This window comes from Heterodontus francisci, chromosome 5 (genome assembly GCF_036365525.1).
Source record: "Heterodontus francisci isolate sHetFra1 chromosome 5, sHetFra1.hap1, whole genome shotgun sequence".
In the NCBI taxonomy this organism is placed as follows: domain Eukaryota; kingdom Metazoa; phylum Chordata; class Chondrichthyes; order Heterodontiformes; family Heterodontidae; genus Heterodontus; species Heterodontus francisci.
The window spans coordinates 86901014-86928366 of NC_090375.1; the positions used below are offsets into that span (position 1 = coordinate 86901014).

The 27353-nt window shown below is 43.5% G+C and overlaps 1 protein-coding gene across 5 annotated transcripts in view; it reads left to right on the forward strand.

Moving 5' to 3' along the window:
* Window positions 1–27353, forward strand: part of trappc9 (trafficking protein particle complex subunit 9) — a 1144460-nt gene that overhangs the window by 47624 nt on the left and 1069483 nt on the right. For 4 of the 5 annotated variants that reach the window (XM_068031733.1, XM_068031737.1, XM_068031738.1 and 1 more), the window contains exons 4-6: window positions 3241–3369; window positions 9390–9416; window positions 21394–21515. In XM_068031733.1, coding sequence (XP_067887834.1) covers window positions 3241–3369; window positions 9390–9416; window positions 21394–21515 — 278 coding nt within the window. The remainder of the gene's footprint in view (window positions 1–3240; window positions 3370–9389; window positions 9417–21393; window positions 21516–27353) is intronic. The other variant, XM_068031736.1, reaches the window with a different exon arrangement.

Here is a 27353-nt window from a genome sequence, read left to right on the forward strand (position 1 = left end):
ATACCTCCCACCTGCATTAGACCTTCCAAAATGCCTTACCTCACATTTGTCCGGATTAAACTCCATCTGCCATTTCTCCGCCCAAGTCTCCAACCGATCTATATCCTGCTGTATCCTCTGACAAGCCTCATCTGCAACTCCACCAATCTTTGTGTCGTCCGCAAACTTACTAATCAGACCAGCTACATTTTCCTCCAAATCATTTATATATACTACAAAGAGCAAAGGTCCCAACACTGATTCCTGCGGAACACCACTAGTCACATCCCTCCATTCAGAAAAATACCCATCCACTGTTACAATCTGTCTTCTGAGACTAAGCCAGTTCTGTATCCATCTTGCCAGCTCACCTCTGATCCCGTGTGAATTCACCTTTTGCACCAGTCTGCCATGAGGGACCTTGTCAAAGGCTTTACTAACGTCCATATAGACAACATCCACTTCCCTTCCCTCATCAATCATCTTCGTCACTTCCTCAAAAAACTCAATCAAATTAGTAAGACACGACCTCCCCTTCACAAAATCATGCTGTCTCTCGCTAATAAGTTTGTTTGTTTCCAAATGGGAGTAAATCCTGTCCCGAAGAATCCTGTCTAATAGTTTCCCTACCACTGACGTAAGGCTCACCGGCCTATAATTTCCTGGATTATCCTTACCACCCTTCTTAAACAAAGGAACAACATTGGCTGTTCTCCTTCTCCAGTCCTCTGGGACCTCACCTGTAGCCAATGAGGATGCAAAAATTTCTGTCAAGGCCCCAGCAATTTCTTCCCTTGCCTCCCTCAGTATTCTAGGGTAGATCCCATCAGGCCCTGGGGACTTATCTACCTTAATGCTTTGCAAGACGCCCAACGCCACCTCCTTTTTGATAACGACATGACTGAGACTATCTACACTCCCTTCCCTCGGCTCATCATCCACCAAGTCCTTCTCCTTGGTGAATACTGATGCAAAGTACTCATTTAGCACCTCACCCATTTCCTCTGGCTCCACGCAGATTCCCATCTCTGTCCTTGAGTGGGCCAACCCTTTCCCTGGTTACCCTCTTGCTCTTTATATATGTATAAAAAGCCTTGGGATTTTCCTTAATCCTGTTTGCCAATGACTTTTCATGACCCCTTTTAGCCCTCCTAACTCCTTGCTTAAGTTCCTCCCTACTGTCTTTATATTCCTCAAGTGCTTCATCTGTTCCTAGCCTTCCAGCCCTTAGAAATGCTTCCTTTTTCTTTTTGACTAGGCTCACAATATCCCGTGTTATCCAAGTTTCCCGAAACTTGCCAAACTTGTCTGTCTTCCTCACAGGTACATGCTGGTCCTGGATTCTAATCAACTGACGTTTGAAAGACTCCCACATGTCAGATGTTGATTTACCCTCAAACAGCTGCCCCCAATCTAAATTCTTCAGTTCCTGCCTAATATTGTTATAATTAGCCTTCCTCCAATTTAGCACCTTCACCCAGGACTACATGCTGCTTGTGCTGTTTGGCATGCAAGTAGTCCTGGATTGTATCTTCACCAGGGTTGTTTCTTCACCAGGTTAGCACCTCATTTTGAGGTATGCCTGTTGCTGTTCCTGGCATGCCCTCCTGCATTGAAGCTTTGCCTCGCTCTGTTGTTTCAATGTTCTCCGGGGTCAACAGATTCAAATTCAGCTTCTGTATCCCCGTGTCAACCCTCTGGCCGTCCTGTAAGTGACAGTCGGCCAGTCGGAGGTAGTGGTCAGAGAAGAGCACCGGCTTGACGTCGGTGTATCTGACTGCGAATGCTTGGGACACAAACAGGAAGTCGGTCCTCGAACGGATGGATCTGCCTGGTCTTGACCAACTGTATCTGCATGGCGTTCTGTCTGCAGGGTTGCTGAAGACATCCTGCAGCTTGGCGTCTGACCTTTTCCATCAGGCGTCTGGACGAGGCATCTATTTTGCTGGATGGTGCAGCTGCATCGATGATGCTGTTGAAGTCACCGCCTAGAATGACTGGCCTGGACATTGCCAGCATCAGCGAGAGCTGCTGGAGGACTGTCAGCCGCTTGCTGGCATAAACCTGACATGAAGGCATGCTTGGAGGTGGAATTGGGGCTCGGACTTGTAAAAACTTCTGCTTTGTCTGTGAGATCAACACCCTTTCAAAGTGGCACAGGCCAGCCACTAGTTCGGAAGCCGGTGACACGGGAATGTTTATCTTCTAGAAGAAATATGAATTCCATTGGCAGCAGCTCCTATGCCAGTGACTAACCAATGCTGCCAGTCTGTTTGCCCACTCCCTCTTCCCAGCAGGCACATGTGATTCTCATAAAATGGTGCAGGTGCCTGTCATTGCTGCTAATGAGTTGAGCTCTCCCTGACCCAAGGGGTCCTGAGCCAAGAGCGGAGGTGACCAATGTTCGCTCAACCACTTGCATCGTCGATCAATGGAAATTCTGGAATTAAAAACAGAAAATGCTGCAAATGCTCAGCAGGTGGAGAGAAACAGAGTTACATTTTCAGGTTGATGACCTTTAATTAGAACTGGGAAATGTTAGCAAAGCAATAGTCTTTAAGCAAGTGAAAAGGGTGAGGATTGGAAAAAGTACAGAAGTGAAGCTCTGTGATAGGGTCTAAGACAGGAGAGATTAAATGAGAAAAGGATTGATGGTGCAAGGCCAAAGGGAGTGGTAATGGGACAAGTAAAGAAGCAAAGATGTTTAGATGTGAATGGCAAAAGGATGAACAGCTGAAAGCAAAGAAAGAAAACCAAGACAGTAAGAGCAATACTTGCAAATAAAAAAGAAACAAAATGGGGGTGAGATTACGTCTGAAATTGTTGAACTCGATTTTGAGTCCGGAAGGCTGTAAAGTGCCTAATCGAAAGATGAGGTGCTGTTCCTCGAGCTTGCATTGAGTTTTATTGGAAGACTTGAGGTCGAGGACAGAGCTCAGCGTGGGAGCAAAATGGAGAATTAAAATGACAGGTGACCCTTGGGGTCACTCTTCCGAACTGAATGGAAATTCTGGACCTTTTATCTTAAGAATGTGTGCGAAGCCAAATTTGCCATTTCAAAATATCCTTTTCTTCCTCATGAGCCAAATTTGCTCCATATTCTACTGCAACATCCTCTGTCTGCTATATTATGTTAATTGTTGTTTGTTTCCAGTACTTCATAATATCCATGGTCCTGGAGGTAAATGGTGTAAGGATGCATTGTTCCATGTGTTGGGGTTTTGTATCCTCAAACTAAGAAAGGTTTTTTTTTTTGTTCAGCTGCACTGGAGGGTTTGTGCTCATCTTCTGTAATCTACCATTATCCAAGTGGCACCGGTTCAAAACCTTCGATTCGCAGAGCTTATAGCATGCGTTTACCATCTGAGGCTGGAAAGCGACATCAACATGGTAAGTAAGCAGTATTTTATTGTTCACGCATAGATTTTATGTTTCTTTCTGGAAATTAATTGATAACATCATTTATGATTAACATGCAATGCTGGCAATCCTTTTATACATAAAGCATATACATAATTATTGCCTTCCAATCCATTCCAATTCCTTGTTACAGTCGATCTACAGTTGACAACTGTTGTAATGAAGTTGATATTTAATAAACGCGCACAGAATTCAGACACAAGATGCACATCTTGTCGTTCAGTGTATGATATAGAAAGTGGCGTGCTTGAAATTGAAAATTGGCAATGCGGAGTTGAAAAAATTCTTGGATCAAAGAAATTTCACAATTTCCCGGCTACTTATAATCCATACTGTCCTAGGAAAGCAATTTTATATGCTAATACAGGATCAATGCAAAACGTTACTTAAAATAGTGAACAGTGTAACTTAGTAAGTAATGCAGAAAATGGTAAATGAATGGAATACTCGAGGTAAGCTTAAATTCTGTCTGTAGACCTTCACTCATCATTAATGTTCCTGGGCTTGCTTGATGGCTCAGTAAGTTTAGCCATTGAGTAATTGAGCTATTCAGATCCAGGCCCCTGATATATAACCTGTTATGAATGTTTTCATCTGTGAAATGGTGGTGTTTCAGTTGCTGAAGTTAGATCCTAACCCCATGGTTGGGAGGGGACAATGCACCAAGGTTCCTTCTCCTGATCGCTATACACTCAGTCCTTCAGGAAGAATGTTCAACTAGATATAGTTTCAGAGTGCAATAATCCTCTCCTAGAATAACTTCTTCAATGGCCAGACAATATTCATGTTAGAAAAATAGCCACTTTGATGAGTTGCTTGAAGGTCGTGGTGTTGATGGCAGTATGCTCCAGAGAGGGGTCCTAACAGGTCGAACAGAGGTAGTGAAGAGAGCAAATTAGTGAGAGAATGGGGCAAAAAGCTATTTAGAAAATTAGAAATTAAGTGTATAGTCACATTTTACTCAATGCCAGTCTCTGTTAATCTTCTCTCTTTTGTTTTCCTGTTATGTTGCCCTCATTATAATGTACTCGATGCATCAGTGCCCACTTCAGTAATGGTAGATGGGGAATCGTGCTTCAATGCTTTTGCCTGTGGCTGCATTGAAACAATGTGCGGGAGGTATGATTTAACCACCATGTTTTTATTTCCCCCTTCCCTTCAGATGGTCTGTGCCTCATCTCTGTGCTGTCGCCTGATCAACTGAGAATGGCACAGAATGGTTGTAACCTTCTGTGGCAACATTTTAATCCTTGAGTTGCAAAGGAAGCAACTTTCTTAGGAATTTACCACGCAGTAGCCCAATTGTGACCCCTCTGTGAAAGAAGCAGAGTTATCCCTAGAACTTGGTTACACTGCACAAAGCCTGCATCAGTCCAATCCTGGAAGATGCACATAGATTAAAAGTTATCATACAATCCAGAACTGAACAATAAAAGTAGCCTGTCACCTCATGCATGATATCTGCTCAACCTATCGGCACAACATCTGTGCATGCCAAAGGATGAGGCACTTGCAGAAGTACTTGCATGAGACATCATCGTCCAACATTGTTGCTGCTGATACAGGAAGAGGACCAGAACCTATCCCAGTACAACGCTGTGGACCTGCAGTAGTTGGAAGGAACTTAACAGTCAATCATGGATGGTGTTATGTTGCAGGCATCAGTGGTGTGGCCCTGAACTCCACACACTGGTCAGAGTTCACTGTTAATAATTGCACGATATCAGAGTGCTACAAACTTGAGCCATCTGCAGCAAGCTCCCAGAGTTACTCGCCAAGTAGCCATTTTTTCCACGATTGATATCTGTTGGAATGTTCTCACTGTGTACAAATTTCAAATTTACTTCAGTTATAGAAGTTTTTTTTTTGTTGCTCCTTGGTCCCAAATTTGCTTTTTTAATTCTTCTCTCTTTGGCTAAGTAAATTTACGAAGAATTAAATTCTTCAGTAAATTACTTGGGTAGTGATGAAAACATGTTGGCTTATAAAAAAATCTTTGTGGGTTCGGGACAGATTGATTGAAATTCAACATTTTATTTCTTTCCCTCAAGTATTAGGAGCAGAAGTAGGCCATTCGGCCCCTTGAGCCTGCTCCGCCATTCATTAGTTTAGAGATACAGCACTGAAACAGGCCCTTCGGCCCACCGAGTCTGTGCCGACCATCAACCACCCATTGATACTAATCCTACACTAATCCCATGTTCCCTACCACATCCCCACCTGTCCCTATATTTCCCTACCACCTACCTATACCAGGGGCAATTTATAATGGCCAATTTACCTACCAACCTGCAAGTCTTTTGGCTTGTGGGAGGAAACCGGAGCACCCGGAGAAAACCCACGCAGACACAGGGAGAACTTGCAAACTCCACACAGGCAGTACCCAGAATTGAACCTGGGTCGCTGGAGCTATGAGGCTGCAGTGCTAACCACTGCGCCACTGTGCCGCAAGGTCATGGCTGATCTGATTTGTGGCCTCAGCTCCACTTTCCTGTCTGTGCCCCATAACTCTCGATTCCCTTGTCAATCAAAATCTGTCTAACTCGGCCTCGAGTATATTAAATTGTTCTTCATTCTTTCATGGGATGTGGGCGTTGCTGGCTAGGCCAGCATTTGTTGCCCATTCCTAATTGCCCTTGAACTGAATGACTTGCTAGGACATTTCAGAGAGCATTTTAAGAGTCAACCACATTGCTCTGGGTCTGGAATCACATGTAGGCCAGACCAGGTTAGGACGGCAGATTTCCTTCCCTAAAGGACATTAGTGAACCAGATAGAGTTTTTTTTTTACAACAATCAACAATGGTTTCATGGTCACCCTTACACTAGCTTTGATTTCCAGATTTATTAATTGAATTCAAAATTCAAATCTAACCCATGTCCCCAGAGCATTAGCCGAAGAGTCTGGTTTACTAGTCCAGTGACACTACCACTACGCCTCTGCCTCCCCATGACCCAGCCTTCACTGCTATCTGGGGAAGAGAATTCCACGGACTAATGACCCTCAGAGAAAAAATTTCTCCTCATCTCCGTCTTAAATGGGAGACCCCAATTTTTAAACTCTGCCCCCTAGTTGTAGACTCCCACCTCAAGGGGAACCATTCTCTCCGCATCCACCCTGTTAAGTCCCCTTAGGAACTTGTCTGTTTCAAAAGATCACCTCATTCTTTTAAACTCCAATGTGTATTGGCCCAACCTGCTCAACCTTTGCTCAGAAGATCATCCCTTCATGCCAGGAATCAGTCGAGTGAACCTTCTCTGAACTTTTTCTAATGCAATTGTATCCTTTCTTAAGTAAGGAGACTAAAACTGTACACCGTACTCCAGATGCGATCCAACTGAGGTCCTGTACAGCTGTAGCAACACTTCCCTACTTTTATACTTGATTCCCCTTGCAATAAATGACAACATTCCATTTGCCTTCCTGATCACTTGCTGTACCTGCATAACAATTTTTTGTGATTCATGTACCAGGCTACCCAGACCCCTCTGTACCACAGAGCTCTGCAATCTCTCTCCATTTAAATAAGATACTGCTTTTCTATCCTTCCTGGAAAAGTGCACACGTTCACATTTTCATACATTATACTCCATCTGTCAAATTTTTGCCAACTCACTTAACCTATCTATATCCCTTTGTAGATTCTTTATGCTCTCTTGACTGCTTAATGTCCTGCCTATCTTTGTGTCATCAGCAAGTCATATATATAGGTAGTCAATAGTTGAGGCCCCAGCACTGATCCCTCTGGCACTCCACTACTAATGGCTTGCCAACCTGAAAATTACCCATTTATCCCTACTCTCTGCTTCCTGTTAGCTAACCAATCCTTTATCCATGCTAATACATTATCCCCCTACAGCATGTGCCCTTATTTTGTATAGTAACCTTTGATGTGACACCTTTTATAGAATGCCTTTTGGAAATCCAAGTACACCTCATCTACAGGTTCCTCTTTATCCACCTTGCTTGCTACTTCCTCCAACAACTCTAAGTTAGTCAAACGATCCCTTTCACAAAATCATGTTGGCTCTGCCTGATATTATAAGTTTCTAAATGTCCTGCTATTACCTCCTTAATGGATTCTAGCATTTTCCCTGTGACACATGTTGGGCTAACTGACTTATAGTTTCCTGCTTTCTATCTCCTTTCCTAAATAGAGGTGTTAGATTTGGGGTTTTCTAATCCGTTGGGGCGTTTCCAGAGTCTAAGGAATTTTGGAAGATCGTAAACGGTGCATCGCCTATCTCAGCAGCCACTTCTTTTAAGACCCTAGGATGCATGCCATCAGTTCCAGGGGACCTGTCAGCCTTTAGTTCTTGTAGTTTTCCCAGTACCTTTTTCTCTCGTGATTGTGCTTTGTTTTAAGTTCCTCCTCTTTTATCTCTTGATTTTCAAGTAGTCTTGGGATTTTTTTTGTGCCTTCTACAGTGAAGACAGTAAGATGATCAGATCAGTTGAGTGGATTCTGCATAGATATTATTGATGAAAATTGCTCCCTCCCAAGTTTCTTTCAACTGGGGTCGATTATGTTTCTTACGGCACCATTGTATAATGGAAAAAGTTTAGCATTTTTGTAATGGAGGTGGGAGGCTGAGAAGGAAGGAAGCTTGTCCACCTGCCAGTTTATTTGCAGATCTCCCACTAATATGGTGTGAATCGCCCAAGTCTGCTTGCCATTTATATAACAATTTTTCCATTTTTACAGTTTGCTCAGCCTTCAATTATTGCCGTTTGTGTGCAGGTACAATTTGTAAATTTCACTGCTTTGGCCGTTGCCTTTTGCTTGGCCTCCCACTCCCATGCTGAGCCGCAGCCCCTTCCATGCTCCTTCAATATCTGGCTGGAGCTTGCTGCCTCTTATATTCTGGCCTGCCCGTCTTGATCCCATCTCACCTGTCGCCTCGCTGTTCCACGGTTGGGCTCGGGCCTGTTGCCTGCTGTTTTCGCCTTATTATCTTATCCAGTGAATGGAGTATACCTTTTAATTTGAAGAATCTCTGCAAGGGAAATTCGCTTACTTACCCTTTCTAAGGGAAAGAATAAGCTAAATGTTTTGAAGATTTCCTTGTATCCCATGTTTTAGTTGTGAGATGGCCTTTCATGTCTGGCGTTTTTTTGCTGGATTTTTGCTTAAGGTGGTGATTGGACTTTGACGAAAAGTCATTGATCTAAAACATGAATCCTGACTGCCCCTTTCCATAGGTGCTGTCTGACATGCTGAGTGTTGCTCGCATTTTTTGTATATTTCAGCATCTGCAGTAAGATGCTTTTTGAGAATATCTATATTGGATAGTATAACTGTCTTACACTTGGGTATCCACCAAGCATCTGCAGGACATGGAGTTGAATAAAGTTCCCTTTACTCTAAGCTAAGCCCCTCAACTTAGGTAGAACATGCTCCACTTTTCTACTCTCCATAACAGGCATTGTTTTGGCTTTTGACTGAGATTACCAATTTGAATTATATAATTTATGCAGTGGAATCTTGTCCTCTCGGAGCTGATTTGAAATTGTCCAAGCCACTTAACATTTGATCTGAATGCTGATCACAGTGGTTTTGATTCAGTCATTTGTGCCAGAGAGAATTGCTGCACTGTACCACTTGGCCTTCCTCTTGGGTTTATATTTAATTAAAAGTCCTGTGCAACTTTTTTGTACAAGTTCATGGGTTACTTCGTGTTACATCTGGATAAAGGCTAAAATAGACTGGAGAATGGTCAAAAGGCATTAACTTCATTGAAGTCTCTGTATTTTAGTTTTTAAAAAATGTTTGTGATCTGTGCTCCTCCAAGAAGAGGATTTATTTGATTTTTGAACTTCTGTGGCTGTGTATAATTAGGAGTGATGGAGGAGTGGGGAGAGAATTGCTGCATAGATTATTCTATGAGATTAATTTCTGGTGCATTGAATAGATTAAATGACTGCTGACTTTATTTTTGAAATGAGTGTGCAAAGGGAGTGAAAGACAATTGTTTGTTCCCACTTCTAGGGGCACAGGAAGTTCTCATTGATCCAGGTACTGTACTTCTCTGCTTTATTAATTAAATCTAATTACTGCGACAGTTATAAATCTTTGTTTGCTTTTGTTCTTGCTAACTGACAGCTTACAAATAAGATATCGCGTGCATGGAGATCAAGTTGCTGAATTGTTGCAATCTAAAACCAGCAAACATGAATAGATCAGAAAGTTTGTAAATACTTAGAAAAATAATATTGTTTGGTTAACACATATTGAGACACATGTTCAGTTTCTATGAGCTGCTACTATGTTTAAACATGTTCTTGATTTTGCATAATTTGATCACATATGGTAACATCTTGTGCAAGATTCAATACGGTTTGTTGTGTTCTCTTCTACAACCATACATAATTATGTCAAGCCAGTGAAACCACAAGGGAAGTTTTTTTTATGGCCCTTAAAGAAGGTTTGGCGTCCTAATGCATGTTATTTCATTTCTGAGACTTAAAAGTGTTTGTATGGTGTGTATCAGCAGTATCTTCTCAGCATCTTTCATTTGTGCAAGTGAACATATTTGCCAAGAATTTTGACTTTGAGTTAAATAGTTTATAAGGACAAGAATCAGCACTTTTGAAATGTTTAGAAGATGAATTAATTTGTGTTGGTAGTAGGAAATGTTTTCCCACCCTTTGTTAATCCCAGTTAACTGTGACTTGAAGTCTGCAAATCTAAAAATAGATCAGGGAAAAGATTAACCGGGTTAAAGCCACTAAGCACTTAAAGTTCTCATCTGTTGTTGTTCCCTTCTTTCCCAGAAGGGAAGGCAATCTAAATTGAGGGGTGGCTGCTTATTTCAGGATCCATATCAATAGGTTATAGTCTGGCACAATTCAAAATACCTTCCTCACTGACTCCAATCATGTTTGTTTACTTTTATCTTGTCTTAGTCTCCTTCAGAAAAAGAGCAGTGGGAGATTAAGAGGAAAATCAATTCCATTACTCTCTTAAAAGATTCACGCGACTGTTCTCCATGCATGACATACAGATCCAAATAAGTACTAGGTGAAGAAGACTTATTGGCAGTTAACTCAAGTGGATTTCCACTTGGAGGTAACAGACTTGATTTTTGTATAAATGGGAGGTTTGTATAGGCTGTGGCTTAAAAGCTGGAGTCATCACAGCAGATGTGATTGCAAAACTGATGGGGTCTTTATAGACAGTAGGGTGGGAAGAAGCATACTCCAGGTAATTGTGGGAGCAGGTAGTTTTTGAAGTCTGAATAGCCTAGAATATTGGTGCCCAGGAAAGGCACTGCAGTTAAAGACGCATATAGGATCCTGGGCTTCATAAATAAAGGCATGCCGTTCAAAAGCCAGGAAGTCATGCTAAACTGGAACGACGGAGGTGGAGGGGCGACATGATAGAGGTTAACAAAGTTATGAGCGGCATGGATAGAGTGGATAGTCAGAAGCTTTTTCCCACAGTGGAAGAGTCAGTTACTCGGGGACATAGGTTTAAGGTGCGAGGGGCAAAGTTGAGAGGGGATGTGCGAGGCAAATTTTTTTTTACACAGAGGGTGGTGAGTGCCTGGAACTTGCTGCCAGGGGAGGTGGTGGAAGCAGATACGATAGCGACGTTTAAGAGGCATCTTGACAAATATATGAATAAGAAGGGAATAGAGGGATATGGGCCCCGCAAGTGCAGAAGGTGTTAGTTTAGGCAGGCATCAAGATCGGCACAGGCTTGGAGGGCTGAATGGCCTGTTCCTCTGCTGTACTGTTCTTTGTTCTTTGTTTGTTCTAAACGTATATAAAACACTAGCTTAGCCCCAACTGAAGTATTGTATCCAATTCTGGGCACCATACTTTAGCAAGGTTTTAAAGGTTTTGGAGAGAAAACAGAAGAGATTTACTACAATGCTTCCAGGGATGAGAGATTACAGGTCAGTGGATGGACTCAAGAAGCTGGGATTGTTCTCATTAGAGCAGAGTAGGCTATGAGGAGATTTGATAGAGGAGTTTCAAATCATGAAGGGTTTAGACAGGGTAAATGAAGATAAACTGTTGCCAATGGCTGACTGATCAATAACCAGAGGGCACAGATATAAGGTGATTGGCAAAAGAGCCTGAAGCGACATGAAGAAAAACATTTTTATGCGGAGTGGTTTGTGTAATAGGGTGATGGATACAGAATCAACAGTAGCCTTCAAAAGGGAATTGGATAAATGTTTGAAGGAGAAAAATATGGCAGCGATTGGGGTGGGCTGGGTGGGGGGTGGGGTTGGGGAGTGGGACTAATAGAATTGCTATTAGAGCGAGCGCAGGGGGATGGGAACCTAAATTGTAGTTCCAGTGTGCAGGATGTTGAGAGTAGTGAGATCAGGGATAAGGTTATAAGGACACAAGAGGGCACTGGCAAGCAAGAGCTTGGTTTAAAATGTGTCTACTTCAACGCCAGGAGCATCCGGAATAAGGTGGGTGAGCTTGCAGCATGGGTTGGTACCTGGGATCTCGATGTTGTGGCCATTTCAGAGACATGGGTAGAGCAGGGACAGGAATGGATGTTGCGGGTTCCGGGATTTAGATGTTTCACTAAGAACAGAGAAGATGGTAAAAGAGGGGGGGGGTGTGGCATTGTTAATCAAGGAAAGTATTACAGCGGCAGAAAGGACGTTTGAGGACTCGTCTACTGAGGTAGTCTGGGCCGAGGTTAGAAACAGGAGAGGAGAGGTCACCCTGTTGGGAGTTTTCTATAGACCTCCAAATAGTTCCAGAGATGTAGAGGAAAGGATAGCAAAGATGATTCTCGACAGGAGCGAGAGTAACAGGGTAGTTGTTATGGGGGACTTTAACTTTCCAAATATTGACTGGAAATACTATAGTTCGAGTACTTTAGATGGGTCTGTTTTTGTCCAGTGTGTGCAGGAGGGTTTTCTGACACAGTATGTAGACAGGCCAACCAGGGGCGATGCCACATTGGATTTGGTACTGGGTAATGAACCCGGCCAGGTGTTAGATTTAGAAGTTGGTGAGCACTTTGGTGATAGTGATCACAATTCGGTTAGGTTTACCTTAGCGATGGGCAGGGACAGGCATATACAGCAGGGCAAGAATTATAGCTGGGGGAAAGGAAATTATGATGCGATTAGGCAAGATTTAGGATGCGTAAGATGGGGAAGGAAACTGCAGGGGATGGGCACAATCGAAATGTGGAGCTTATTCAAGGAGCAGCTACTGCGTGTCCTTGATAAGTATGTACCTGTCAGGCAGGGAGGAAGTTGTCGAGCGAGGGAGCCGTGGTTTACTAAAGAAGTTGAAGAGCTTGTCAAGAGGAAGAAGAAGGCTTATGTTAGGATGAGACGTGAAGGCTCAGTTAGGGCGCTTGAGAGTTACAAGCTAGCCAGGAAGGATCTAAAGGGAGAGCTAAGAAGAGCAAGGAGAGGACACGAGAAGTCATTGGCGGATAGGATCAAAGAAAACCCTAAGGCTTTCTATAGGTATATCAGGAATAAAAGAATGACTAGAGATAGGATTGGGCCAATCAAGGATAGTAGTGGGAAGTTGTGTGTGGAATCGGAGGAGATAGGGGAAGTGTTAAATGAATATTTTTCGTCAGTATTTACAGTGGAGAAAGAAAATGTTGTCGAGCAGAATACTGAGATACAGACTACTAGGCTAGATGGGATTGAGGTTCACAAGGAGGAGGTGTTATCAATTTTGGAAAGTGTGAAAATAGATAAGTCCCCTGGGCCAGATGGGATTTATCCTAGGATTCTCTGGGAAGCCAGGGAGGAGATTGCAGAGCCATTGTCCTTGATTTTTATGTCGTCATTGACGACGGGAATAGTGCCGGAAGACTGGAGGATAGCAAATGTTGTCCCCTTGTTCAAAAAGGGGAGTAGAGACAGCCCTGGTAATTATAGACCTGTGAGCCTTACTTCGGTTGTGGGTAAAATGTTGGAAAAGGTTATAAGAGATAGGATTTATAATCATCTTGAAAAGAATAAGTTCATTAGAGATAGTCAGCACGGTTTTGTGAAGGGTAGGTCGTGCCTCACAAACCTTATTGAGTTTTTGGACAAGGTGACCAAACAGGTGGATGAGCGTAAAGCCGTGGATGTGGTGTATATGGATTTCAGTAAGGCGTTTGATAAAGTTCCCCATGGTAGGCTATTGCAGAAAATACAGAAGTATGGGATTGAAGGTGAATTAGTGCTTTGGATCAGAAATTGGCTAGCTGAAAGAAGACAGAGGGTGGTGGTTGATGGTAAATGTTCATCCTGGAGTATAGTTTCTAGTGGTGTACCGCAAGGATCTGTTTTAGGGCCACTGCTGTTTGTCATTTTTATAAATGACCTGGATGAGGGTGTAGAAGGGTGGGTTAGTAAGTTGCCACCCAGGTTAATAGGGCTGTTAAGAAGGCATATGGTGTGTTAGCTTTTATTAGTAGGGGGATCGAGTTTAGGAGCCACGAGGTCATGCTGCAGCTGTACAGAACTCTGGTGCGGCCGCACCTGGAGTATTGCGTGCAGTTCTGGTCACTGCATTATAGGAAGGATGTGGAAGCTTTGGAAAGGGTGCAGAGGAGATTTACTAGGATGTTGCCTGGTATGGAGGGAAGGTCTTACGAGGAAAGGCTGAGGGACTTGAAGTTGTTTTCGTTGGAGAGAAGGAGGAGAAGAGGTGACTTAATAGAGACATATAAGATAATCAGAGGGTTGGACAGGGTGGATAGTGAGAGCCTTTTCCCTCGGATGGTGATGGCAAACACGAGGGGACATAGCTTTAAGTTGAGGGGTGATAGATATAGGACAGATGTCAGAGGTAGTTTCTTTACACAGAGTAGTAGGGGCGTGGAACGCCCTGCCTGCAACAGTAGTAGACTCGCCAACTTTAAGGGCATTTAAGTGGTCATTGGATAGACATATGGATGGAAATGGAATAGTGTAGCTCAGATGGTTTCACAGGTCGGCGCAACATCGAGGGCTGAAGGGCCTGTACTGCGCTGTTATGTTCTATGTTCAGACATCTGTGCTGCAGTATTCTATGAAGGGAACGGTCAGAAATGGACAATATGAAGGTGAGGCATAGGTGAAAATTGCAAGCACAGTGAATAGAGAAGTCTTGATTTAGAACAATAGGAATGGCATCATCAGTCACTGATCTACCAGAACAGGAGATGACTTAGGAGCACTGGATTGGCATAGTGTTTTACATTCCTACAAAAAGATGGGCAAAACTGACATTTATACAAGGTATCCTTAGCAACACCTTTGACCTGGAGGAAGTAAATGCAGTTATTTAAAAAATATATATTCTGGGTGAAAACATCTTTGGTTAGGTGGAAGAGTGGCCTGAAGATGGGGAGGTTAGAGGTTGGGCACCTGTGCAAGAAAGAAATGGAAGTCTGAAGCCTGTCCTGTACAAGAATGGAGTTGTCAATGATTGATTGATTGTGCATCCTAGCTAAAATAATTGGGGCTGTTTGAGAACCTCAAATTGCCAATGGCATCAGAAATTATATATGTAATGAAGTACTGGACAAAGGGAGGAGAGTCTAGATACATACCGCTCCATTTGTTGGTACACGATTAAGTTGAAATAACCTTTTTGGGCGAGTGGTGTTTATAATGCTGAGAGACAGGGTCAGAAAGGGGAGTATAGGAAAAATATTACAGGGATGGTGCATTTAGAAGGAATGATGGGGTCAAAAGGAAGTGGAAGAGAAGAGGGATCAAGAGATTGGCTGCCATTCAAGAATTGCTTGAATTCCTTAACCTTTGTACTTGAATGAAGGTGGTAAATGTTCTTGTACAAGTGCTCGATGAGATGATTGACGATGTGGAACTGAAGTTCAAGACTTCTGCAATGTATATTGAAGAAAGTGCTTTGTCCAGTACTTAAATTTGTGATTTCTGATGCCGTTGGCTGCTTTGGCAATTTTAGGTGCTCAAGAAAGAATGCATGCAGGAGCACAAGTTGCGAAGGGGAAAACATGAAATGTTGAGAGCAGCAGTCACGAGAGAGCTGAATATCAGAGAATATTTCTGCTCATGGTTGGATCTGAAATAGAAAGGGTGACATTTTAATGTAAATCCATGTGGATTGAGTTAGAGCTGGAGATGTTGTTGAAAAGAGATGGCTGTAAAAGTGGGCTTTAGTACAAGGGAGAAGGGAAAGAGAAAGAATGATCAAGAGAAGAATGAAAGTTCAAGATTGATGAAGGATATAGTCAATTCCAGGAATGTTGCAAAGAAAATATTGAATGTAGATCAGAATATTTTGTATGTTCCATAACAATAACTTGTATTTATATAAGAGCCTTTAATTCAGTAAAACATCCCGAGGTACTTCACAGGAGTGCCATCAAACAACGATTGACATAAAGCTAAAGAAGGGAGACTTCAGGACAAGTGGACAAAAGCTTGGTTAATGAGGTAGGATTTAAGTAGTGTCTTAAAGGACTGGCGAGAGATGGAGTAATTGAAAGAGGGAATCGAAGAGCTTACACTGTCGATCGTTGTGGGCACTGCTACCAATGGTGGGGCATAGGAACTGGGGGATGCCTGAGAGGTTAGAATTGGAGGAGCGCAGAATTCTCGGAGGGTTGTAGGCCTCTCCATTTGATCTGCTTGCCACACTGGTATAAAAGCTTTATCTCTCCTCCATGTGGTAGCCATCTGAATTCCTTGATTGGTGATTTAGTGGCAGCAGGCATTTAATCCTGTGACTGAGATGGACCACAATAATATGGATCCTACCAATACTCATTTTTTCATCATTCCTGTAAACAAGATACAAATTTTCTTGTGATTATGCATGTTTATAGTTGTGGATGTTGTATTACTGTTTTATCACTTAATCTTCTGTGCAAAATGTCTTGCACCAAACTAATGGTCGGATGCAAACTGCATAGGGGTTTTTATTTTCCTCCTGAACTGGTCATTTCAAGCTACTATTCGTTTTGTATTAAAACGAAGTGTGATGCATTTTTATCATATTTAACAATTATTTGGTGCAGTTTGAGTTAGCGTTCAAAAATATTGTAGAAATGCAGTAAGATCCTATCACATGGAACACTCGTGGATGCTGTTGACTTGGTGGACTAGAGCTATTATATGTTGCTGATCAATCAAGTTCACATTTTTGAAAGGAAAGACAGCTCCTAGAACTAAAGTGATGAAATTGCTCTTAGGCCCAACTATCCAGCTGCTTCATCAATGACCTACCCTCCGTCATAAGATCAGAAGTGGGGATGTTTGCTGATGATTGCACAATGTTCAGCATCATTCGCAACTCCTCAGACACTGAAGCAGCCTGTGTCCAGATGCAGCAAGGCCTGGACAACATCCAGGCTTGGGCTGATAAGTGGCAAGTAACATTTGTGCCAGACAAGTGCCAAGCAATGACCATCTCCAACAAGAGAGTAACCATCTCCCCTTTATGTTCAGTGCCATTACCATCGCTGAATCCCCCACTATCAACATCCTGAGGGTTACCATTGACCAAAAACTTAACTGGAGCAGCCACATCAACACTGGTTACAAGAGCATGTCAGAGGCTGGGAATTCTGTGGCAAGTAACTAACCTCCTGAATCCCGAAAGCCTGTCCACCATCTACAAGGCATAAGTCAGGAGTGTGATGGAATATTCTCCACTTGCCTGGATGGGTGCAGCTCCAACAACACTCAAGAAGCTCGACACCATTCGGGATAAAGCAGCCCGCTTGATTGGCACCCCATCCATCTCTTTCAACATTCACTCCGACGCATAATGGCAGCAGTGTCTACCATCTACAAAATGCACTGCAGCAATTCACCAAGGCTCCTTCGACAGCACCTTCCAAACCTGCGACTTCTACCACCTAGAAGGTCAAGGGCAGCAGATGCATGGGAACGCCACCCTTCCAAGTTCCCTTCCAAGTCACACACCATCCTGACTTGAAACTATATCTCCATTCATAGAGAGATATAGCACTGAAACAGGCCCTTTGGCCCACCGAATCTGTGCCAACCATCAACCACCCACATCCCCACCTTCCCTCAATTCTCCTACCAGCTACCTACACTAGGGGCAATTTACAATGGCCAATTTACCTCTCAACCTGCAGGTCTTTGGCTGTGGGAGGAAACCTGAGCACCTGGCGGAAACCCACACCGTCACATGGAGAACTTGCAAACTCCGCACAGGCAGTACCCAGAACTGAACCCGGATCGCTGGAGCTGTGAGGTTGCGTTGCTAACCACTGCGCCACGCTGCCGCCCCTTCCTTCGCTGTTGTTGAACCAAAATCCTGGAATTCCCTTCCTAACAATACTGTTGGTGGACTTGCACCCCAAGGACTGCAGTGGTTCAAGAAGGCAGCTCGCCATCACCTCAAGGGCAATTGGAGATGGGCAATAAATGCTGGCCTGGCCAGTGACGCGCACTCGCCATGAATGAACAAAGAAAAAATTAAGGCATAATTCAAATGATGACCAGGATGGAATCTTTATTGCTCATAAGTTTTTATTCATGTACAAAGCAATTTGTGAGCAATGTCATGAGACGTACAAGTTAACTGCAGGAAGACACATTCTGTACACTTTTGCGTCTAATTTGAGTTCTTGGGGATTGCTTATAAATCTATCAACTCTCTGACTCTCTAGGGATAGGTGCCTCAGACGGCTCAAACATGACTCTCTACTTTCAGCAGTAAATTTATTAGAAAATCTTACTGATGTAAATAATGTGAATTTAAATAAAAACTTCTCATTCAGATTTCAGGGAGCAAGATACAGAATCTGTTGGATGCTTCCTTGTGGACTGTGATAGTGACTGAATTATTTTTCCTAACAGCCCAACCTTGCTCTTCAGCAGGATCTCTGCTATCGACCAACGAATTGGGCAACAGCCCTATCAGTGAAATGCATTGGACTAAAGGGAAAGCTCAGATTTCATGCTGTTTACACCATACGGCATAAGTTTCTTGTATTATAAGTTCTTTTTTCTCTGCAAGCAAGGCTGTGGAGATGCAGGCCTCCACATTCTTGTTGTTGGAATGACCATTTTTGGCTGCCTGAAAATTTTCATAACTTCTGAAAAGAGTGCAAATAGAACTTGAAAAGGGAGTGTGGAAAATTTGTGATATCACTTTATCCCCCAAGATCAAGTTCTCAGAAGAGCTAAGAAAACTGAACATTGTAAGGATTATGTTGATAAATAATTAGTGCTGCCCCAGGGATTATGTATAGTCAGCATTATCCAAGGGCTCACAAATGCAAGAAAGCCATCACCCTTGGTTTCCTACCACTCAGCCAATTTCCTATCTCTGCAATGAATTTGTGCACCTGAATTCCGCGCAGTTCCAAGTGCTCATTTACACTATCCCCTTAAATTTTCAGCTGATCAGAGAGAGCCAGCATGGATTTGTAAAGAGTAGGTCATGCCTGACAAATCTGATAGAAGTTTTTGAAGAGGTGACTCAAGTAGTGGACGGTGAAATGTCTATGGATCTCATTTATATGGACTGGCAGAAGGCATTTGATAAAGACCTTCATTCGAGACTGTTGGCTAAAGTTGAAGCTTGTGGAATTGAAGATAAAGTGTTGACCTGGAAAGGGTGTTGGCTGTGTGGAATGAGACAGAGAGCAGGGATAATGGACAGGTACTCTAATTGGCAGGATGTGATGACTAATGTCCTGGAAGAGCTTGTGTTGTGGCCTCAACTATTCACTGTATTTATTAATTTAGTTATATGGTATAAAAAGCCACACGTCCAAGTTTGCCGACCTCATTCGTGCCATCACTAAGATCGCCTATTTTCACCTCTAACATCACCAGACTTCGCCCCAGTTGCAGCTTTGCTGCTGCTAAAACCTTCATTAATGCTTTTGTTACTTCTAGACTTGACTATTCTACTGCACTCGTGGCTACTCTCTGCTGCTCTGTGTAAACTTGAGGTCATCCAAAACTCTGCTGCCCATGTTTTAAATTGGACCAAGTCCAGTTCCCTTATCACCCTTGTGCTTGCTGACCTACATTGGCTCCCAGTCAAGCAATATCTTGATTTGTAAAATTCTCATCCTTGTTTTCAAATCCCTCCATGGCCTCTCCCCTCCCTATCTGTATAATCTCCTCTAGCTCCACACCCTCCAAGATATTTGTCTTCCTCTAATTCTGGCCTCTTGTGCACCCCTGATTTTAATCACTTCACCATTGGTGGCCGTGCCTTCATTTGCCAAGTCCCTACGCTTCTCTGCCTCTCCACCTTGCTTTCTTCCTTTTAAGACACTTAAACCTATCTCTTGGACCAAGCTTTTGGTCATCTGACCTACTGTCTCCGTTTTGTGGCCTGATGTCCTACTTTGTTGTATAATTTTGTTTATTCATTCATGGGATGTGGGCATTGCTGGCTAGGGCAGCATTTATTGCCCATCCCGATTTGCCCTTGAGAAGGTGGTGCTCCTGTCAAGCACCTTGGAATGCTTTATTATGTTGAAGGTGCGATAAAAATATAAGTTGTTGTTGATGACGCAAAGAAAGAGGGCATTTTAAGCATTGTCGATGGAAGCATTAAGTTACAAAGAGATATTGATAAAGTGGGCAAAACTGTGGCAGATGGATTTCAGTGTAGGCAAATGTGAGGTCTTTGAACTTAAAGGATAGAACAAAGTACTTTGTAAATGGTGAAAAGAGAGAAACAGTGGAGGTCCAAAGAAACTTGGGGGTGCATGCACTTAGATCATTAAAATGTCATGAACACGTACAGCAAATAATCAAAAAGATAATACTGGCTTTTATCTGGTGGACTAGAATGGAAGGGGGAAGAAGTCATGCCTCAGATAGACAAACCTTTGGTTAGACCACACTTGAAGTACTGAGAGTAGTTCTGGGCACCAGACCTTTGGAAGGATGTTTTAGCCTTGGAGGGAGTGTAAAATAAATTTACAAGCTTCTGGTATTGTCCCTGAACCAAATAAGCATTTGAATGTTCGAACTGAAAAATAGGTGAAGGACCTGGGAATTTAATACCCTTGGTTGCAAGCTTTTTGGGTCTGGCGATATGCTTGTAGAAGGTTCATAAACTATTAATTGGAATATTTTTCAGTCTGATACATGAGATGTGACCCATCAGGAACTTTCTAAGCTCATTGGCCCGAGTCAGAAATGGAGAGGACAGAAGACAGCACTTGATGTGTGCTGTGGTTGAGTTGCAGTGGATTTCTGTGGAACAAAGCAGGTTAAAGACTTATATTGCTGAGCTACCAATTAGCTATTTCTGTACACTGATGAGGAAAAGCTGAACCTCTAAATGTATATGTAAAGTTGGCTTGCTTCCTGTTGACTTCATTTTATCCCATGTTTAATTCTTGTTTTCCAAATGATTCACTTGTTTGAAAAGTATTGAATGTTCTTTACTTGTAGGGTGACCAGAGTGTGTCAGTGCAGTTGAAGACTTGGAACACCCTTTTACTCCAGCAACAATCGAGAACAACATTATGTAACTCATTTATAACAGGTCTAGGCCACCGAGTCCCTCAAGATGGACTTTGAGACTAACCTTCATGATTTCCTCTTGAAGCAGGAAGAGTGAGACTCAGCTTGACATCCTTCATAGAGTGTAGCTTGTACCACATGGGTTCCAAAGATTCACCGTACTCCTGGCCAATGTGTGTGCACAGTGCTGTGGTCAGAAAAGCACACAATTGCACGGTTTATCAATTCCCTGCCTCTGGTCTTTCTGGATCGTGGTGGGCATTAGAAACCATACTTTCCAGGAGATATAGTTGCCCACATGTGCTATGATCCCATGCACGTTTACAGAATAGAAGGTGGCCATTTGGGCCATTTTGTCTGTGTTTTGGTCTGTCTGTCTAAGTACCGGAAAATGATTTAAGTTATGATGGGTAGTGGCTGTTGTTTCATGTAAATTTTTCTGAATTCAACGGCTATGTTTAATTTTTTTTTCATAGCTAGTTCAGGAACATGAATTAAAATTTCTATGTAAGATTTTCACTTCTAAATACATATTTTGCTGCCTTTCTAAACCTGTAGGTGCATTGACAACAAATGGCATTAGTGCAGACACTAGTACTGAGATTGGAAGAGCGAAGAACTGTTTGGGTCCTGAGGATATTATTGACAAATATAAGGAAGCCATTACTTACTTTGGAAAGGTAATTTTGAAATAATACTGTCGAGTTATGGTATATGTGACTTTTTCATATTGGAATTTGATTTTATTTCTTTGAAGTTAGTATATAAACATTGTGTTAGAAAAAGACAGGTAAAAGATTAGAGGCATTTATAAAAGATTAGAGGCATTTAAGCAAACTCTAATGCAAAATAATTGGCACTTCATTTCAGCCATCCTTTTACATGAAATTCATTTTGGCAAAGCTTGATTTGGTTTTGGGAAACACAAGAATACAAGAAATAGGAGCAGGAGTAAACCATATAGCCCATAGAGCCTTCTTCGCCATTGAAAACGATCACGGCTGATCTTAGGATTCAACTCCACTTTCCCATCTGCTCACCATATCACTTAATTCCTTGAGAGACCAAAAACCTGTCTATCCCAGCCTTACTAGTGTTCAATGATGGACCACTCACAACCCTTTGGGATACAGAATTCCAAAGATTCACAACCCTTTGAGTCAAGTAATTTTCCCTCATCTCCGTGCTAAATGATCAGCCCCTTATCCTGAGACTGTGCCCCCATGTTGCAGATTCCCCGACCAGCGGAAATAATCCCTGTGTCTACCCTATCCAGCCCCTTTAGAAACTTATATGTTTCAATGAGATCACCTCTCATTCTTCTAAACTCCAGAGAATGCAGGTCTAATTTACTTCGTCACTCATCAGAGGACACCCCCCTCATCCCAGGGACCAATCCAGTGAACCTTTGTTGCACCGCCTCCAATGCAAGCACATCCTTTTTTAAATGTGGAGACTAAAACTGCACACAGTATTCCAGGTGTGGTCTCACCAAAACCCTGGACAATTGTAGCAGTACCTCCTGTGCTCCAATCCCCTTGCAATAAAGACAAACATGCAATTTGCAATTTGCCTTCCTAATTGCTTGCTGAACCTGCATGTTAACTTTCCATGTTCCTTGTACAAGCATACCCAAGTCTCTGAACACCTTCAAAAAAAAAAATGCAGCTTTATCTAGTCTTATTACCCAAAACTTCCCATTTCCCTACATGATACTCCATCTGCCATCTTGCCCACACTCTGGAAGTGGTTCAAGAGTTCACCTACCTAGGCTCAACTATCACCAGTAACCTGTCTCTCGATGCTGAAATCAACAAGCGTATGGGGAAGGTGTCCGCTGCTATGTCCAGACTGGCCAAGAGGTTGTGGGAAAATGGCGCACTGACACAGAACAGAAAAGTCCGAGTGTTTCAAGCCTGTGTCCTCAGTACCTTGTCCAGGCCTCACTGCTGTAGAGCAACGTATGTCAGCCAAGAGCGACGTCTCAACTCATTCCATCTTCGCTGCCTCCGGAGAATCCTTGGCATCAGGTGGCAGGACCGTATCTCCAACGCAGAAGTCCTCGAGGTGGCCAACGTCCCCAGCATATACACCCTCCTGAGCCAGTGGCGCTTGAGATGGCTTGGCCATGTGAGCCACATGCAAGATGGCAGGATCCCCAAGGGCGCATTGTACAGCGAGCTCGTCACTGGTATCAGACCCACCGGCCATCCATGCCTCCGCTTTAAAGACGTTTACAAACACGACATGAAGTCCTGTGACATTGACCACAAGTCGTGGGAGTCAGTTGTCCGTGATCGCCAGAGCTGGCGGACAGCCATAAAGGCGGGGCTAAGGAGTGGCGACTCGAAGAGACTTGGCAGTTGGTAGGAAAAAAGACAGAAGTACAAGGGGAGAGCCAACTGTGTAACAATCCCGACAACCAATTTTATCTGCAGCGCCTGTGGAAGAATCTGTCACTCTAGAATTGGCCTTTATAGCCACTCCAGGAGCTGCTCCACAAACCACTGTCCACCTCGAGGCGCTTACCCGTTGTCTCTCGAGACAAGGAGGCCAAAGAAGAAGAATAAAAGCTCTTAGAATCCTTTTTCATATTACTGGCTAGTTTACTCATTGTAATTTTTCCTTTTTATTTTATCAACGTTTTGGTGGCCCTTTGCTTGTTTCTAAAACGCTGCCAATCCTCAAACTTGCTACTTTTTTTTTGCAACATTGTAAGCCTTTTCTTTTAATCCATTATAATCCTTAACTTACTGATTGAACGATAGATGGGTCTTTCTTTGAGTTTTGTCTTTTTAAGGGAATGTATTTTTGTTGAACATTTTGAATTGTTTATTTAAAGGTTTCCCACTGTTCATTTACCACAATACCTTTTAGTCTAGTTCCCCAATTTAGCTTGGCGAATTCTCCCCTCATGCCAACATAGTTGGCTTTAAGTTTAAGGTTCAAGTTTAACGTGTTTGGAGTATGTCACTTTCAGACTTGGACTTCAATGGTATTATGATCACTGTTTCCCAGTGGATCTTTTACATGACATCGCTAATTAACCCTGCTTCATTACACAATATTAGATGTAAGATAGCTTTATCGCTAGTTAGCTGCACAACATATTGCTCCAAGAAATTGTCCCAAAAACATGCTACAAACTCATCTTCAAGACCACTCCTGCCAATTTCACTGTCCCAGTCCATATGAAGAATAATTATTACATTGCCTTTGTTAAAAGCTCCAATAATTTCTTGTTCGATGCTCTGTCCAACAATATAACAACTGTTGGGCCGATAAACTGCTCCCACAAGTATTTTCTGATTCTTGCTCTGCCTTATTTCCACCCATACTGATTCTACTTCATGATCTCCTGAGGCCAGATCCTTTCTCACTAATCCCCTTATATCACCCTTTACCCTCTTTTGCTATTCAGTCTTTGCAAAATATTGTATACCTTGGAATATTTTTTTCCCAATCTTGATCACCATGTAACCATGTCTCTAATAGCGATTAGATCTAAGTCATGTACCTCTATTTGTGCCATGAGTTCGTCTATCTTATTGTAGCTGCTTCGTGCATTCAGATAAAGAACGTTTAATTTCACTTTTTGCTTCTGTTCCCTTCAATGACCTTATTTGCTGATGTTCAAGTTTTGTTCAACTCTGTCCCTTTCTGTCCCATTCCACTTGTCTTTACCCACAACACTATACTGTTCTGATGCCTTTGCCTTTCTCTTTTTGGATTTTTCAATCTCACTTCTCCCAAACCCTCCCCCAGTCTTTCAGTTCACAACCTCTAATTTTATCTCAAATAAAAACAGAAAGTGCTGGAAATACTCAGCAGGAGAGAGAAGCACAGTAAGCCTTTCAGGTCTGTGACCTTTCATTGGAACTGGCAAAGGTTAGAGAAGAATTAGGTGTTGAGCAAGTGAAGTGGGTTGGGGGGGTGGTGTTGGTGAGGAAGAGAACAAAAGGGGAGGTGTGTGATAGGGCACGATAGATTAAATAACAAAGCTGTCCCCCTGGGACCAAGGCAAAGTGTGTGTTGATGCTTGTGGTGAAAGACGCAGCGTTAGTCCAGAGACAGTGTGAATAGCGGAATAATGAGCAGCTCTGTCTCCTTGACAAACAGGCACGTGGTTAAAAAGTAAAATAATAAATAATATAAAAATGTAAAAAATGGCCCATCATGCTCTGAAGTTATTGAACTCCATGTTCAGTCTTCAAGGCTATAGGGTGCCTAAACGAAAGATCAGGTGCTGCTCCTCGAGCTTGCGTTGCTGTTCATTGGAGCAAGCCAAAGACAGAAATGTTGGCATGAGAGGGCGGGGCGGGGGGTGGTTGTTGAAATGGCAAGCGACCAGAAGCTCGAGGTCATGCTTTCGGACCGAGCGGAGGTGTTCCGCAAAGCGGTCACCCAATCTGCGTTTGGTCTCCCCAGTATAGAGGCAACCACATTGTAAGCAGCAAATAGTAAGCATCGACAGGTTTGCGTCTGCCTGCAATGAATTTGGCCTAACCATCAGCCTCAAGAAAACGAACATCATGGGGCAGGATGTCAGAAATGCTCCATCCATCAATATTGGCGACCACGCTCTGGAAGTGGTTCAAGAGTTCACCTACCTAGGCTCAACTATCACAAGTAACCTGTCTCTAGATGCAGAAATCAACAAGCGCATGGGCAAGGCTTCCACTGCTATGTTCAGACTGGCCAAGAGAGTGTGGGAAAATGGCGCACTGACACGGAACACAAAAGTCCGAGTGTATCAGGCCTGTGTCCTCAGCACCTTGCTCTACGGCAGCGAGGCCTGGACAACGTATGCCAGCCAAGAGCGACGTCTCAATTCATTCCATCTTCGCTGCCTTCGGAGAATACTTGGCATCAGGTGGCAGGACTATATCTCCAACACAGAAGTCCTTGAAGCGGCCAACATCCCCAGCTTATACACACTACTGAGTCAGCGGCGCTTGAGATGGCTTGGCCATGTGAGCCGCATGGAAGATGGCAGGATCCCCAAAGACACATTGTACAGCGAGCTCGCCACTGGTATCAGACCCACCGGCCGTCCATGTCTCCGTTATAAAGACGTCTGCAAACGCGACATGAAATCGTGTGACATTGATCACAAGTGGTGGGAGTCAGTTGCCAGCATTCGCCAGAGCTGGCGGGCAGCCATAAAGACAGGGCTAAATTGTGGCGAGTCGAAGAGACTTAGTAGTTGGCAGGAAAAAAGACAGAGGCGCAAGGGGAGAGCCAACTGTGCAACAGCCCCAACAAACAAATTTCTCTGCAGCACCTGTGGAAGAGCCTGTTACTCCAGAATTGGCCTTTATAGCCACTCCAGGCGCTGCTTCACAAACCACTGACCACCTCCAGGCGCGTATCCATTGTCTCTCGAGATAAGGAGGCCCAAAAGAAGACAGTATACTAAATTGAAGGAAGTACAGATAAATGGGTGCTTCAGCTGGAAGGTGTGTTTGGTGCCTTGGATGGTGAGGAGAGAAGAGGTAGAAGGGCAGGTGTTAGACCTCCTGTGATTGCATGGGCAGGTGCCATGGGAAGGGGACGAGCTGTCGGGGGTGATGGAGGAGTGGACCATGGTGTCATGGAGGGAACAATCCCTTCAGAATGCTGACGGGAAGAGATGATGTGTTTGATGGTGGCACGACGCTGGAGATGGTGGAGGATGATCCTATGGATGTAGGGTGGAAAGTGAGGACAAGGGGAACCCTGAGGAGGTTGTGGGAGGGAGGGGAAGGGGTGAGGGCAGAAGTGCGGGAAATGGGACGGACACAGTTGAGGGCCCCGTCAACCACAGTGGTGGGGAATCCTCGGTTGAGGAAAAAGGAAAACATGGCTGTAGCGCTGTCGTGGAAGGTTGCATCATCAGAACAGATGCGTTGGAGACGGAGAAACTGGAAGAATAGGATGAAGTCCTTGCAGGAATCAGAGTATGAGGAGGTGTAGTCAAGGTAGCCGTGGGAGTTGGTGGGCTTAACATGAATATTAGTAGACAGCCTATCCCTAGATGTGGAGACAGGGAACTTGAGGAAGGGAAGTGTCGGAAATAGACCATGTAAAGGCGAGAGATGGGTGGAAATTGGAAATAAAGTTCAAGTTTTCCAGTTCGAGTGACACAGGAAGCAGCACCAATATAGTCATCAATGTCATAGAGTCATTGAGAGATACAGCACTGAAACAGGCCCTTCGGCCCACCGAGTCTGTGCCGACCAACAACCACCCATTTATTCTAATCCTACATTAATCCCATATTCCTTATCACATCCCACCTTCCCTCAATTCTCCTACCATCTACCGACACTAGGGGAAATTTACAATGGCCAATTTCCCTCTCAACCTGCAAGTCTTTGGCTGTGGGAGGAAACAGGAGCACCTGGCGGAAATCCATGCGGTCACAGGGAGAACTTGCAAACTCCGCACAGGCAGTACCCAGAACCGAACCTGGGTCGCTGGAGCTATGAGGCTGTGCTGCCCAATGTACCGGAAAAAGAGGCAAGGGAGGGGGCCTG